The sequence below is a fragment of the Pongo pygmaeus genome, chromosome 4 (assembly GCF_028885625.2).
Source record: "Pongo pygmaeus isolate AG05252 chromosome 4, NHGRI_mPonPyg2-v2.0_pri, whole genome shotgun sequence".
Classification (NCBI taxonomy): domain Eukaryota; kingdom Metazoa; phylum Chordata; class Mammalia; order Primates; family Hominidae; genus Pongo; species Pongo pygmaeus.
The window spans coordinates 32,359,226-32,376,242 of record NC_072377.2 but is presented as its reverse complement, the minus strand read 5'-3'; the positions used below and the strand labels follow the sequence as shown (position 1 = coordinate 32,376,242).

The 17,017-nt window shown below is 45.0% G+C and overlaps 2 protein-coding genes across 4 annotated transcripts in view; both read right to left on the bottom strand.

Annotated features, from left to right (window-relative positions):
* PDZD2 (PDZ domain containing 2) overlaps nt 1–17,017 on the bottom strand; it is a 468,182-nt gene that overhangs the window by 181,964 nt on the left and 269,201 nt on the right. The gene's annotated exons all lie outside the window — the stretch shown is intronic.
* On the bottom strand, nt 689–4,639 carry LOC129036914 (mitochondrial import receptor subunit TOM7 homolog). The gene has a single exon (XM_063664590.1). It carries the CDS (start codon nt 4,607–4,609, stop codon nt 4,436–4,438), a length of 174 nt encoding a protein of 57 aa, XP_063520660.1. The 5' UTR covers nt 4,610–4,639; the 3' UTR covers nt 689–4,435.

Sequence of the window (17,017 nt, the reverse complement as noted above, 5' to 3'; positions counted from 1 at the left end):
AGCCATCTTGGGTGAAGATGGAGGAAGGCAATGAGTCACCCTGTGAAATGGGGGTATAGCTGGAGAGCAAGTGCACGTCGGTGTGGCCCAGTGACTTGGGTCCTAGACAAGGACATACATCTCTTAGGCCCATGGGTCACCTCTGGCTAGTTTTTAGAATCAAGGTCCATTAATGACTATTAGGTCCATTGAAAAAGATAAGCATAGATCTTCTGGAGCTAGATGGAAAAAAGGGCCAGTCACTTCGGGCAAGGAGAGTCTAACTTCAAAGTAGCAGGAGGCCAGGTGTGGTGGATCATGCCTGTAATCCCAGCACTTTGGGAGGCCGAGACAGGTGGTCCACCTGAGCTCAAGACCAGCCTGGACAACATGGTGAAACCCTGTCTCTACTAAAAAATACAAAAATTAGTTGGGTGTGGTAGCAGGCACCTGTAATCCCAGCTACTCGGGAGGCTGAAGCAGGAGAATCACTTGAGCCTGGGAGGCGAAGGCTGCAGTGAGCCGAGATAGTGCCACTGCACTCTAGCCTGGGTGACAGAGTGAGATCCTGTCTCAAACAAACAAACAAACAAACAAAAAACACCCAAAAAAGAAAGTAGCAGAAGGTTTTTATGACTACCAAACAATCAGACACATTCTACCAAAAAGAGCTGGACCAGCCCTGCCCTCACTTTTTTTCTCCCCCATGATGCAACATAGTACTATGTTTTGTTATTTTACATTTAATTTTTAAAAATTTCTACTTTTGTTTTAGATCCAGGGGTATATACGCAGGTTGGTTACCTGGGTATATTGTATGATGCTGAGGTATAGAGTACAACTGATCCTGTCGCCCAGGTACTTAAGCATGGTACCCAACAGTTACGTTTTTCAACCCTGGGCCCTGACCCCTCTAGTAGTCTCCAGCATCCATTGTTGCCATATTTATGTCTATGAATACCCAATGTTTAGCTCCCCACTTGTAAGTGAGAATAATATGCGGTATTTCATTTTCTGTTCCTGTGCTAATTTGCTTAGGATGATGGCCTCCAGCCACGTCCATGTTGCTGCAAAAGACATGATTTCATTCTTTTTTATGGCTGTGTCGTATTTCATGGTGTATATATACCACATTTTGTTTATCCAATCTAGCATTAATGGGCACATAGGTTCATTCCATGTCTTTGCTATTGTGACTAGTGCTGAGATGAACATACAAGCGCATGTGTCTTTTTGACAGGATGATTTGTTTTCTTTCAGGTATATACCTAGTATAGAATTGCTGGGTTGAATGGTAGTTCTGTTTTAAGTTCTTTGAGAAATCTCCAAACAGCTTTCCACAGTGGCCAAACTAACTTACATTCACACCAACAGCGTATAAGCATTTGCTTTTCTCCAAAGCCTCCCCAGCATCTGTTATTTTTTAGCTTTTAATTTTTTTTTTTTTTTTTTTTTTTTTAAGATGGAGTTTCTACCTTGTTGCCCAGGCTAGAGTGCAGTGGCGCAATCTCGGCTCACTGCAACCTCTGCCTCCCGGGTTCAAGCAATTCTCCTGCCTCAGCCTCTGGAGTAGCCGGGAGTACAGGCTCGCACCACCATGCCTGGCTAATTTTGTATTTTTAGTAGAGACAGCGTTTCACCATGTTGGCCAGGCTGGTCTCGAACTCCTGACCTCAGGTGATCTGCCTGCCTCAGCCTTCCAAAGTGCTGGGATTACAGGCGTGAGCCATCATGCCTGGCCTGGCTTTTATTTTATTTTATTTTATTTTTTTAAAGAGACAGGGTCTTGCTCCATTGCCCAGGCTGGGGCACAGTGGCATAATCATAGCTCTCTTCAGCCTCAAACTCCTGGGCTCAAGGGATCCCCTGCCACAGCCTCCTAAGTAGCTGGATTATAGGAACATGCCACCATGCCTGGCTAATTTTTTTTACTTTCTGTCGAGACAGGGTCTTGCTATGTGTCTCCTAGGCTGGTCTTGAATTCTTGGCCTCAAATGATCCTCCCACCTCAGCCTCCAAAAAATGCTAGGATTATAGGCATGAGGCACTTGACTTCATAAATAACTACGATTGGTGTGAGATGGTATCTCATGATGGTTTTAATTTGCACTTTTCTGGTGATAAGCAATGTTGAGCATTTTTTCATGTTTGCTGGCCACTTGTATGTCTTCCTTGAGAAATGTCTTTTCCTGTCTTTGGCCCACTTTGTAATTGGATTATCTTTTTTTTTGTTTGTTGGCTAGTTTAAGTTCCTTATAGATTCTAGTATTAGACCTTTGTTGGAAACAGAGTTTGCGAATATTTTATCCCATCCCGTGGGTTGTCTGTTTACTCTGTGGATAATTTCTTTTGCTGTGCAGAAGCTCTTTACTTAGGTCTTTCTTGTCAATTTTTGTTTTTGTTGTGTCTGCTTTTGAGGACTTAGCCATCAATTCTTTTCCAAGGCCGATGTCCAGAATGATGTTTCCTAGGTTTTCTTCTAGGATTCTTACTGTTTGAGGTCTTACATTTAAATCTTTAGTCCATGATGAGTTAATTTTTGAAGATGGTAAAAGGTAGGAGTCCAGTTTCATTCTTCTGCATATGGCTAGCTGGCTATCTCAGCACCATTTATTAAACGACAGTCCTTTCCTCATTGTTTTTGTTAACTTTGTGGAAGATCAGACAGCTACAGATGTGTGGCTTTATTTCTGGATTCTCTATTCTGTTCCATTGGTTTTTGTGCCTGTTTTTGTACCAGTACCATGCTGTTTTAGTTATTATAGACTTATGTATAGTCTGAAGTCAGGTAAGTGATGCTTCTGGCTTTGTTCTTTTTGCTTAGGATGACTTTCCATGGCCTCACTTAAAGGCATTTGTGCCTCCTTAGCCCCTTAGACCCTCCTGTCAGTCATTGCAGGACATAGATAACTGTTCAGTCCCCATTTTCCAGCCTGGCTTGTCAGTCCAATCAATTCTTTGAGTTAGGGGTACTTTCTTCACAGAAATGGAGACAATTTTGGTTTTGGAAACTCAATCCAGCTCCACCAGGATGTGAACTCATTCCCAGGAATCCTGCCACAGACACGAAGACCCCCAGGCACAGGCTCCAAGTGTTGGTGACAACACACACTCTACTGGGCAGAAGGAATAAGGAATTTTCTGGGCCAATATCACCAGCCAATTTCAGCTCAAGAATTCTGTCTAATGCATCAAGGCTCTGGGAGCTCTAAGAAATCAATTTTTCTAAAAATCCCTAAAGTTATTTCTCTAAATCTTTGGGGTAAGATCCTGCTGGTGTCCATGAGATCGGCTACGTCTCAAGACCAGAATCAGACAAATAATTAACAAGGGTCTCCTCTAAGCACATGCGCCACATAAACTTGCTGGGAAGATGAAGAGTATCCAGATGAAAAGATTCCCACCACTACAAGGCAACACACACCAAACGTGAAGCGATGGATAAAGGCAGTGAGGACTCCAGCGTTTCCACAGGGACCTATCACCATGGGCTGGGGGAATCAGGAGCAATTTTTCAGAAGGAGTGGGTCTTCAGGAAAGCCTCAAAGCTGGTTTCTTGCTCTTGACATTGGCCCAAGTTCCAAGCTTCTCCCCATCATGGACAAAAGGAAAGTGGGCTACTCCTCACAGTAGCTGTACCTGGAGACAATTGCATTCTAGCTCAGTCCACCTAATTGGCACCGCACAGCAGGGAGAACAAGCCAAATGGCCGGCTTGTGGAACAGGCATTCTGGGAAGGACAGCAGCCAAGTGGGTTTGGGTTCAGACTGCTGCCCATGCTACTTGGAGCATATGAACTGGACCAGCAGACCAAAGGCCCACCGCAATTCCACTAAGACTGTGGGGAGAGTTTAGAACTGTGGGGAGAGTTTGGAAGCTCCAACTCTTTGTATTTTATCTTTACTGCACTGAATTGTCATTGTCAGTGAAAGCACTGCCATTCATTTGGTTTTCAGAAACTCAAGGCAACGTGGCTGTTTCCTCCCTAATGACTCCCCTGAGTGTGGTGCATCTTAACGCCACCGAGTGCAGAGGTGCAGCCCAGGTGGGTCAGAAGCAGGAGACACGACTCTGGTGTTCTTCTCATTCAACAGGGGAATAAGCTTGAAGCTTAACTCTCACCAGTGTGCTGAAGTGGTCAAGGGCAGTCATTGATGTTGTGCTTCTCCAGGCACCTGTACAGAGTGTGCATTCAACAAATACCCCGTGCCACTGTGACTTATCTGCAAGTGTATTTTATTTTTATTTTTTTAATATTGTTAAAAACATTTATTCTGATACATTCTATCATAAGTTAGTACAAGTTCCACTCTGCTACAGGTTCATCTGTGAAGAGCCTTGTGCCATCCAACTAGTGACTGAACGACGTCCCATCTCTTATCCAAGCCACAACACACATCTTCCATGCTGTCCGGTGACTGCCTCCAAATCCAGAAGACCAAATAATCCTTTATCCTCAAAGTAGGCTCAAAACAGTTGGTTCAGACATTCCAGGATCTGCACCCCTCTTAAATCCCAGGTAAATCACAAGAGGGATAAAGCCCCAGCGGATGGCAAACTGGCCCCCGTTGAAGAGCTGCTGCAGTCTCTGCTTGGCCTCTTTGCTCAGCTTCACCATGGCGATGGCCATGTGGCGCAGGGAGGACCCCTTACAGCAACCACTGCATCGGGAACCCGAAAGGGAAAAGTTATTTTTATTTTTACTTATCTATTTATATATTTTTTCAGATGGAGTTTCACTCTTGTTGCCCAGGCTGGAGTGCAATGGCGCGATCTCAGCTCACTGCAACCTCTGTCTCCTGAGTAGCTGGGGTTATAGGTGCCCACCACCAAGCCTTGCTAATTTTTTGTATTTTTAGTAGAGATGGGGTTTCACCATGTTGGCCAGGCTGGTCTTGAACTCCTGACCTCAGGTGATCCACCCGCCTCGGCCTCCCAAAGTGCTGGGATTACAGGCATGAGCCACCACTCCCAGGCTGCAGGCGCATTTTAGAAGGGCTAGTGAAGAGCTGGGCGTGGTGGCTCACGCCTGTAACCCCAGCACTTTGGGAGGTCAAGGTGGGTGGATCACTAGAGGTCAGGAGTTCAAGCCCAGCCTGGCCAACATGGTAAAATCCCATGTCTAACTAAAAATACAAAAATCGGCTGGGCCTGGAGGTGCATGCCTGTGGTCCCAGCTACTCAGGAGGCTGAAGCAGGAGAGTCACTTGAGCCCGGGAGACAGAGGTTACAGCAAACCCAGATCAAGCCACTGCCCTCCAGCCTGGTAGACAGAGTAAGACTCCATCTCAAAAAAACAAAACAAAACAAAAGGCTAGTGAAGCTTCTTTGAACTGGAAAGGTGTGTCTTTCAGAGTAGTTTCCGCGGCTAGTCAACCCCTTCCTTCCTCGTCTCCCTCTGCTCTTCCGTAAGCTTACCAGTAGCAACGTTTAGTTCCCAGTGATGCTCAGTTTTAAAAATTTACTGCATTCAGGGTGTAATTTCCAGATCTCAAAATAGTTCCTCTTAAAAACAAAAACAAAAAACAGACCCTTAAGCTTACTAAGTCTCCATTATGATAAAAAAATATATATATAAGTCTTTCTTATTCAAGTGGGGAAGAGTAAGAGCAGAGCCTGTGGAGGAAGAAATCTATCAAAAACCACATTACGCTCAATGACATGTTTGGGCTCAGAGCTGTACTTTCAAGGTATTTCTCATCTTTACCATGAAGAATCCTCTCTTGGAATCACGTCCATTCTGTGGTAGTAGGAGCTTGACTCACAAAACCACAGCTTTCCGAAACATTGGCAAGGAAGTTGGGTCATATATGGAAATTTCTTTCTATGAGCCTCTAAACAATTAGTTATTTGTTTCCCCCTTTTTTCCCACAAGAAGAATTTTCTCTAAATAATTGGAGGAGATTTCCCATGGGAATCAGGCAATGGTGACTTCCAGGTCTTAAACTCTATCTAAAACAGTTTGAAAACAAAAGACACAAGAATGTGTCTGGCTGGCCTGTAACAATGCAAATTCTGGCAGTAACAACAGCCAAAGTGTGGAACTTCTAGTACTTCTAGTACACCTCAGAGGAGGGCGGGCACTAGGGCAAAGCCTCTCTGGTTTGTATTTAACTAAGAAAGTGTAATCCTCCCATCACTGACCAACTAAAGCTTAAATTTTCTATGACCTATGAAAAAAAGTTTGCAAAAAGCCTTCATAATCTAAGTAAGTAGCAAGAATATCAGACTCGGTAAGAAAAGATATTCGGCTCGAGAGCTTCAAAAAAAAATTTTTTTTTTGAGATGGGGTCTCACTCTGTCACCCAGGTGGGAGTGCAGTGGCACAATCTCAGTTCACTGCAACTTCTGCCTCACAAGCTCAAGCGATCCTCCTGCCTCAGCCTCCTGAGTACCCAGGACTGCAGGGGCAGACCAGCACACCCAGCTAATTTTTTTTTTTGTATTTTTGGAAGAGACAGGGTTTCACTATGCTGCCTAGGCTGGTCTCGAACTCCTAAGCTCAAGTGATCCACTTGCCCTGGCCTCTCAAAGTGCTGGGATTACAGGCGTGAGCCACTGTACCCGGCCTTAAGAGCTTCAAATTTTTTTTTTTTTACCTGTACAACCATTTCAGCATAGTTCACATGTGAATTTCAGCATGCCTACAGAAGGCTAAATGCTTCATAGAGCACTGTACATTAATGGCAGAGAATACTGAGGATTTTAAATCATAGATGGAGGAGAGTTGGGATTCAAACTCCCAACCACATCAGGTCTGCCTGATAACAAATCCTATGTTCTTTCTTCTCTGGCACCAGGCTTTGACCATGTCCACTCCCAACCACATCAGGTCTGCCTGATAACAAATCCTATGTTCTTTCTTCTCTGGCACCAGGCTTTGACCATGTCCTGTTTGTCACAGAGGATCTAAGCGAGTCCTCCATGAAATCTCTTAAGGGGGACAGAATGTTTTGTGAAAAGACAGTGAGCACACAGATGTTTACAGCAGCTTCATTCATAATTGCCATTACTTGGAAATAACCAAGATGTCCTTGAGTAAGTGACTAGATAAACTGCGGCACACGCAGACAATGGAGTATTACACAGCACTGAAAAGAAATAAGCTACCAAGGAATGAAGACATGAAGGAAACTTAAAGGCATGTTACTAAGTGAAAGCAGCCAATCTGAAGGGGCTATCTGTGGTATGATTCCAACTATATGACATTCTGGAAATGGCAAAATTATGGAGACAGTAAAAAGATCCCTGGGTGCCAAGTGTTGGAGAGAAAAAGGGAAAAATGGGCACAGAGGATTTTTAAGGCAGTGAAACTTCTCTGTATGATAATGATGGATACATGTCATTATACATTTGGTATGTCGTTATACACACCACCACGCCTGGTTCATTTAAAAAAAAATTGTTTTTTAAAGACAGGTTTTACTATATTTCCCAGGCTGGTCTCAAATTCCTGGCCTCAAGTGATCTTCCTGTCTCAGTCTCCCCTATAGCCCAGATTACAGGTGTGAGCCACCCTGCCTGGACTTTTTTTTTTTTTAATGTGTAACACCAAGAGTGAACCCTAATGTACACTGTGGACATTGGGTGATTATAAGATGTCAATGGAGGTTCATCAATTGTAACGAATGCACCACACCAGTGGGAGGCGCTGATCACGAGGGAGGCTGTACATGTGTGGGGAAAGGAGATATATAGGAAATCTCTATGTTTTGCTCAGAAAAAATTATTTATTTATTTTTATTTATTTTTGAAACCGGGTCTCGCTCTGTTACCAAGGCTGGAGTGCAGTGGCGCGCTCATAGCTCACTATAGCCTCAACTTCCTGGGATCCAGCAATTCTCCCACCTTAGCCCCCCAAGTAGCTGGGATTATAGGTGCGTGCCACTATGCCTGGCTAACTTTTGTATTTCTGGTAGAGACATGGTTTTGTCATGTTGCCCAGGCTGGTCTCTAACTCCTGAGCTCAAGAAGGCCACCCACTTTAGCCTCCCAAAGCCCCTGGCCAGAAAAAAACTTAAAAGGCTGGGTCTTGCTCTGTCACCCAGGCCAGAATGCAGTGGCACAGTCATAGCTCACTGCAGCCTCAAAGACCTTGGCTCAAGCAGTCCTCCTGCCTCATCCTCCCAGGCAGCCGAGACTACAGGAACACACCACCACGCCTGGTTCATTAAAAAAAAAATTGTTTTTTAGAGACAGCTTTTACTATATTTCCCAGGCCGGTCTCAAACTCCGGGCCTCAGGTGATCTTCCTGTCTCATTCTCCCCTACAACCCGGATTACAGGTGTGAGCCACCGTGCCCGGCCTTTTTTTTTTTTTCTTTATCAATTTTGCTGTGAACTTAAAACTACTCTAAAAAAAATTAAGTCTTAAGAGAGAGACGGCCGGGCGCTGTGGCTCACGCCTGAATCCCAGCACTTTGGGAGGCGAGGCAGGCAGATCACCTGAGGTCAGGAGTTTGAGACCAGCCTGGCCAACCTGGTGAAACCCTGTCTCTACCAAAAATACAAAAATTAGCTGGGCGTGGTGGCGTGTGCCTGTAATCCCAGCTACTAGGGAGGCTGAGGCAGGAGAATCGCTTGAACCCGGGAGACAGAGGGTGCAGTGAGCCAAGATCATACCGCCGCACTCCAGCCTAGGCGAGACTCCGTCTCAAAAAAAAAGACAAGACAATGAGCTTCAGTTAAACAACTATGGGGCTAAACTTAGCATTCCTGCTCACTAGCCATATGAATAATAACTAAATGTTTCAATGCCTCAGTTTCCTCCTATGAAAATGTGCGACGTAGCTGCAGAGGTTTTGCTAAAATTAAGAGACAGTGCTTTAGATCATCTCAGTGCCGGCCACAGTGGGCATCTACCAAGCTGTGGTTACAGTGACTCTCCAGAAAAACCTACTCACTCCTCCACCAGTTTCTTCACATTTCAATCTTTCTGCTGTTTTGGCTTATTTACATCACTAACCAAATTATACATAGCTTGTCCTGGTGTAATTGAAAGTGACAAAGGGGAAAGTGGGAAATGAAAACAGAGAGCTCAGTGCACAGCCATGTTAAAAGACTCAGAAGTCAGCACTCAGCGGTTCCCAAAGGGGCTGCCAGCTCCAATCAGGTCACTAGTTACTTGACAAGAGGAGGAAGCCGGGAACCACATGCCACCCAGGATTCCCCTGGAAAAACACAAAACACCCACTCTTGGAGTAGCACAGAAAAGCCTCCTGGTCATCTTGCTGGCTAAGTGCCGGTGCCATCAACGAGATCTTGGGGGTCCACTCAGAAGGGAACTGCACTCCCCTCCTCAGGAGCACTATAAGGTTCATCTTTTTTATTTTCCAAATTATTTCCTGGCTAGGGATGAGCCAAGTCTAATGGAAGATAAAAGAACTGTAATGATTAAGGCTACGCTAAAAATCAAAAGAGAAGCTTACACTAGCATGATTAACCATACTATTTAAAAAGAAAGGTTATCCCTGAGATAGTCAGAACCCCAGGCGTCTTTTTCTGTCCTTTCCATTTGCTGACTATAATAAACCTCAAAGGAGAATTCTGAAATGCCCAAAATGATGCCCATGAATGATTTCCAGATGGTTCTTTCTCTATCTTTACTTTTCAATCCCAGGAACTCTGTTCACCCTAGTTGGTTCTGTGTCATATGTAAGGAATTGACATTTCCAATGGAACATGCCAGCGACCTTTCACCCAGCTCAGTGCCTTTCCTTTCCCCAAGGGACTCCTCTTCAGTCTTGATTTGATATGGTTTGGATTTGTGTCCCCGCCCAAATCTTATGTAAATTTTAATCCCCATTGTTGGAGGAGGGACCTGGTGGGAGGTGACAGGATCATGGGGGTGGATCTCCCCCTTGCTGTTCTCATGAAATCTGGTTGTTTGAAAGTGTGAGGCACCTCTCCCTTTGCTCTCTGGCTCCTGTTCTGGCCATTTAAGATGTGCCTGCTTCCCCTTCACCTTCTGCCATGACTGTAAGTTTCCTGAGGCCTCCCCAGAAGCAGAAGCCTGGCCGGGCACGGTGGCTCACCTGAGGTCATGAGTTTGAGACCAACTTGGTGAAACTCCATCTCTACTAAAAATACAAAATTAGCTGGGTGTGGGGGCACACGCCTATAGTCCCATCTACTCGGGAGGCTGAGACAGAATTGATTGAACCTGGGAGGCAGAGGCTGCAGTGAGCCGAGATCGCACCATTGCACTCCAGCCTGGGTGACAGAGCGAGACTCTGCCTCTAAAAAATAAAAATAAAAATAAATAAAATAAAAAAAGCAGAAGCCTGTACAGCCTGTGGAACTGTGGGCCAATTAAACCTCTTTTCTTTATAAATTACCCAGCTTCAGGTATGTCTTTAGAGCAGTGTGAGAACAGACTAATACAAGTCTCACAGGCACCTCTACTCTGAGCTCTTGGGAAATCCTTCCAGAATTTCTTTATTTCTATACATCCTTCAATGGAAAGGGATATTTCATGTTTATTTTTGAGAAAGGGTCTCACTCTGTCACCCAAGCTGGAGTGCAGTGGTGTGAACATGGCTCACTGCAGCCTCAACCTCCTGGGCTCAAGTGATGCTCCTGCCTCAGCCTCCTCAGTAGCTGGGACTGCAGGCACTCATGCCAGGGTAAGTTTTGTATCTTTTGTAGCGACGGGGTTTTGCCATGTTGCCCAGGCTGGCCTCAAGCAATCCTCCCACCTCGGCCTCCCAAAGTGCTGGGATTATAGACGTGAGCCACTGCACCCATCCAGATCTCACTTTTTATTTCCTTCTTAACTCTCCTTGGCCACAAGTTTACAATATTCTCTACCTGACAAGTGTCAGATGCAATAATCGTCCCAATCCTGTGGCTCCCAAGGGTTTTCTGGATCCAGTGCAAACTCTTGAACGTGGCCACTAAACCCTTCAACTGGCTCACCCTGTTTTCCTTGCCAGCTCCATCTGGTTTCCTCCATCTTGTGTGGCAAGATACTGTGTCCCCACCCTTGTTTAAGAGGTAGTGCCTGTCCCTCATCGACCTCCTTCCACTCATGCCAGCCTAAGTTCCCCACATTTGCACATGGTTTTATGGAGTTTATAAACAGTTTCACACAAACTGGGCCTGTCATGATGACAATTAGCACAGGGCTCTCACTAAAACCAGATGGACGCTGGTAGGAGGCTCACACTCACTCAAGTGAACTGTCCCATCAAGCCTGTAAGCCCCCTCCCTTCCCCAGGTATCTGGACACTAATTTTTATCTCTAGCTAGATGAAATGCCCTTGCCCAGGAAGAGCTAAGCAAGGGGCTTTTGCACTGGCTCTATGCAGAGCACAAGGCCTCCAAAGAGAATCAGGGAACACCCAGGGATCCGTGAAGAAAACAGCTGAACACGTGCAAGGTCACAGTCTTGCAAAAGTGACACTCAAGCCAGGGCAAGCCCAATCTAAAAATAGATGCACCTGAATTGGGACATCAGAAGTTACCAGAAGGCACAAGAACACCACACCTAGCTCACCTGGCCTCACTTGCTGGGCTGGGACAGCCAGCGCTCCGGGTATGAGGCAACATAAAGATGAACAGGCATTGTCCATTCAACCCTTGCTCAAGGGCAATTGGGGACCAGTGGGAGTAGAACCAGGCCTCTACACCTGACTGTGGGTACGTAAGGGCACCCTCCCCTGGAGGGGTTGAGCCTGCTCTACGCAAATGCAACTGAAGTAGGGAAGCCAACCCTTGGATACAGCCAACTGTCTCTGAATGACACTGAGGGAGATGAGCCTGCTCCTGGCAGGGCAACCAAAGACACCAACACAGACACCAATGCCTTACTCCAGGACGGACTAACGATGAAGGCTTTTTATTTTGTAAACACAGTGTTCTGCAGCTAGAAAATGTCCGGGAGAAAAAACAAGATGGAAAAATAAATTCCAGCATTAAAAACAAAACAAAACAGAAAAACAAAAAATAGTTGTTTACCTTCCACAGATTCAGTCTTTAGACTTTATGAGCACCTACAATCATCAGGAACACATATGGGGCCCCTATCCAACATTCTCTCTCCCACCGTCCCCCCAACACACATATAAGCTGACACTTGGAGTCCCTGCCAAGCCAATCTCCAATAAATTCTTAAAAACAAAAGCTCCGAATAAAAGATTTCAGAACAAAGCTCCGCTCTGTAGGTGCACTGTAAAAAGGAAGTTTTCCCCATGGACACAATGAAATCAGGACTGGGCTCAGATACAAAGGCCAAGTGGATATAACCTGTCCGCATACTACTGGTCCTTTCATCTGTTTTTCAAAAACAGACCTGAAAAGAGTAATATTTGTCTCTACGAAGAGTTAAGTGTTTGAAAAAAAAATTAACACACACACACACACACAAATCAGAATTCCCTTCTCTCGCATCCTGGGCCCTGGGTCTTTGAAACTCTCTGGCCTGTATATAGAGCAAATGGTAAGCTTGCCTGCCTTCAGGGTGTTTTCTCCCAAACCCAGAAATGCCCTTCTCCTGGGGACACAGCAGGGCTCTCCTGGAGAGTTTGCCTGCTTCTAGGCTGAAATGTCTGGATGCAAGACAAAGATGGTTCTTTTAGTCAGGAGCCCAGAGGACAAGTAGCAAGGAATAGAGGAGACTCCTGGCCTCAGGGTTTGCTCTCTCTGTGGAGAACACCCGCTAGCACAGAAGGTCCATAACTGGTTAACTGGGGAATCGGCACAATCTGGGGGCCACGAGGCTGAATCTGATAGGAAGGGCCAAGTGTAGATGCCACGGGCTCATCATTTTTTTTGCCTGGATGTCACAGCAGCAATCTAGTAACATGGGGATTTCAAGTGAGGGATGCTTCTCCAATTGGAATGTAGGCATCAGGAGGGTAGGTGGCATCTGGTCCCAGTATTCCTTTGCATCATTGCACAGTTCTGGAAACACCCAACATACTCTCTGTTGTTTAGAAAGTAACGGTATCCAATGAAGACCCCCTACGATTTCTAAAAGAAATAGGAATTCAACTCCAAAACTTTGCCTCTCTCATAGGGACAACTAGGTACATGTTTTCACCACTTCAGGCTTTCCCCACCCCCTACATTTTGCTGAACTTAACCTCTGTATACACTAGTCCCCGCCAGGCTCACTGTAAATATTTCATGCTACCTCCACTCCTGTATAAGCACATGTCAGAATTACTGAGGCTGCTAAGCCTGAATTTAGGTTTGCTTCACCAGCTTTCTATGTCAATTCTGTGTTAAGAAGTGGTCCTATACACAGCATAGCCTCAATTTCAATAGACCACCACCTGGAACAAAAACAATCTTTGTCATTGAATTATTGTCTCTGTTTCATCATCTAAGAAAATGGCATTAGCAATGGCACCAGATTTCATTGGAGTACCCTTTCTCACATTGACATCTGTCCTCTGAAAGTTTCAAAGTTGTCCTCTGAGACATGTTCCATCTACTCCTAAATTTTTCCTTTTCAAAATGAGATCCCTATGTTAGGATCAGAATCTTTTTTTTTTTACTTTTTTTTTTTTTTTTTTGAGATGGAGTCTCACTCTGTCACCCAGGCTGGAGTGCACTGGTGCAATCTCGGCTCACTGCAACCTCCGCCTCCTGGGTTCAAGCAATTCTCTGCCTCAGCCTCCCGAGTAGCTGAGATTAAGGTGCCCACCACCATGCCTGGCTAATTTTTGTATTTTTAGTAGAGACGGGGTTTCACCGTCTTGGCCAGGCTGGTCTTGAACTCCTGACCTAGTGATCCACCCGCCTCAGCCCCTCAAAGTATCGGGATTACAGGCGTGAGCCACCGCGCCCGGCCAGGATCAGAATCTTGAGTATAACTTTCATTAGCTGTTTAATTCTGGGATCACGTGGCACTGGAAAAGTTCATTGGGGCACACTGTGGTTGAGTTGGTAGCCACTGAAGAGTTACAGACACTGACATTCCTGTCACCCAGAGGCAGGGAGTGACATCTGGCTCTAGCTTTTAGCAGTAGAGTGTGTGTGCTGGGGGTAGGGGAGAGGTTGGAGAATGACACAATTAAAATGCAAATGTTCCTCCGCTTGCTGCTAAATGAACCTTGAAGGAAAATTAATACATAAATTGCAAGTCTCTGGCAAAATCAAGACTTCAAGATTACCAGAAAAATGCAAACTAAAATCCTTCACGACTCTACTTCTAATATTGTGTAAGCTCTAAACCCTAGCCATAGTGAACAACGGTGTTAAAAAAACAGATTTGGTTTTTCCCCCTTCAACTTTAACCTGCTTATTCAACTGATGATATCAACTACCCATGTGATTACCAAACTAAGAAAGACAGAAACCCACACTGGCAGCAAGAGCCATGGGGAACGGCCCCACCCAGTAGGTTCATGGTTTCTAGAAATGCCCAGAAGTTAACATTATAATAGTATGAATCAGACACTGCATCCAGAGTTTGTACATTTCTTATAGTAACTCTTAGGGTCTTAACCTTTGTATTTTTCAATTGTACAAACTAGATAATTAATCAGAGATACGAATTCAATTTGCCTGAAGTCCTCAGTAATGCAGACCATGGGCTGAATCTTAGCTTTGTGTTTCTTTCCCTTTGATACTATTCTTTTTTTCCCAAGGAAGTTTCGTTCTGTCGTCCAGGCTGGAGTGCAGGGGCATGATCTCAGCTCACTGCAACCTCTACCTCCCGGGTTCAAGCAATTGTTATGCCTCAGCCTCCTGAGTGGCTGGGACTACAGGCATGTGCCACCACGCCCAGGGTTTTGCCGTATTGGCCAGGCTGGTCTTGAACTCCTGACCTCAAGCAATCCACCCGCCTCAGCCTTCCAAAGTGCTGGGATTACAAGCATGAGCCACCACATCTGGCCTGATACTATTCTTCTAATCAACAGTATTTTCTTCAAGTCTCCTTTATTTTCAGATCTTGGGCCTACATGTGATGCTTTTCTCAAAGGCAACTGAAAACCTGTATCCTAAAAGGAGGATGCAATGTTTTTCATATAAAAAAAGACGCTAAACTTTTGTTCACTGGGTACATTTGTTATCCTTGCACTCAGCATGTGGGACCCAGCAGATGAAAGCCCGAACTTCAGAGAGAAACGTGGGAATGGAAGGTTATGTTCCTCACCCTATGAACTCCAAATAGTATAACAGACTTCAGAAGAAAGCCTTCCTCCACTAAAACAAAATGTAATTTCAGAAAGTACCATCATGCTAGAGAGACACCTCCATGGAGTGGGTTTCCTTTGAGTGGTTGAGCAGTTTTTTTGCTTTGGACCCTCAGGTTAGTCCCACTGTTAGCCATATCGGCTACAGGAGGAGAAACAGAACAAGGCGAACCTTCTCTAGCGTGTCAATTGCAGGGTTTGGTTACACTTAGACAAGCACAGAAATGTCAATCAATTCAGTCTGTATCCACCAAAGCACTAGAAAATGAGGCACAAATGGGATACCCATCTGTTATGGTCTGAATCTTTGTGTTCCTCCAAAATTGGAGGAACCCCTTGGGGGTTAGGATTTTAGCATACAAATTTTGGGAGGCCCATCTCAGCCTCCAAGGTACGATATTAGGAGGTGGGGCCTTTGGGAAGTGATAAGGTCATAAAGGAGGAACACTCATGAGTGGGATTAGTGTCCTTATGAAAGATACCCTAGAGAACTGCCTGGCCTCTTCCACCATATGAAGACCCAGCAAGAAGGCACCATCTATGAACCAGAAAGCAGACCCTCACCAGACACTGAATCAGCTAATACCTGGATCTTGGACTTCCCAGTCTCTAGACTATGGGAAATAAGTTTGTTACTTATAAGCCATCTCGTTTATGGTATTTGTTACAGTAGACCAAATGGAGTAAGATACTGTCTGGTCTTTTGTGTAGTAGAGCCAAGGCTGAGGCTGAGGCTGGGGCTGGGGCCGGGACCAGGGTGGATTAAGTACGGCAGACACTGTAGACTGATTCGCTCAATCCCCAGAAACAACCATATCCCGTTGCAGCCAGAGTGCAGGCATGTGAGCTTATTTCTACCAATCAGAAGCATCCCAGTATAACGTGGATGCAGTGTGAGTGACAGAGAGGCGGCAAGGATCACCCATTGGGATCCAGGCCTTTTGAGGAGCATGGCAGAAGAGAAGCGCAGTCCTGGCATTCATTCCCTCAGCTCCTGGGGACTCAACAGCCAGCGGAGGCAGCATGATTTTTCTGCTAGAACAGACCCATGGTATGGTTTGGCTCTTTTCCTGGCTCCATCACATCCAAGCCTGATTCTTGGTTCTTCCCAGAACTTCTGTGAACCACCTAACCAACAACCTTTAACACATCCCTTTCTGCTTAAACTAGCTACAGGAATTTCTGTTGTTTGCAGCCAAAAGTCCTGCCAGACTCGGCAAGAAAACAGAGAAACGAAAGGAAGCGGGAAGGACTGTAGGAGCCAGCTGACGGGGCGATGCAGTGGCCACGTGCTCCAAATCAGGGGCTTCTGAACCCAGTTCTGTATGCCCAGTGAAGCCACACGGTGGCATCCACAGAACAGAAGCTTTAGCGATAGCTCCACAAAGGTTGAATCTCAACTCTACTGCCCCAGGCTCTATATTGTGCTGGACAAGTTTCTCATATTATCTGAGCCTGAATTGATTCATCTATAAAACTAGAACAATGCTACTTTCCTTATAGAGTTTCAGAGAAAATAACTCTAGGTAATATGTCAACAGCCTAGTACAGTGCCTAGTGACCAGTAGTTGTTTCAGAAATAGTATAACTATCCCATCAAATCATCACAAATTGATTTGGCTTACATACCATATATGTCAAAATATAAGGTTACATTTTCTCTTCTCTAACATTCTTATAAAAGAGGAAGTTGTTATATATTTGAGTCTGTACAAATTGTATTATGAACCTCTTTCAATTGTATTAATTTGGATGACAAATTACTATTTGGAGAAGACACAATTATCTCATAATCAATGGGAATTTTAGATGCTTAAACAGAACTGGTTTAACATAAAGGGGGGAAATCAATTTAACATTAAATTTAACAATTATGCCTAGGGGAAATAATC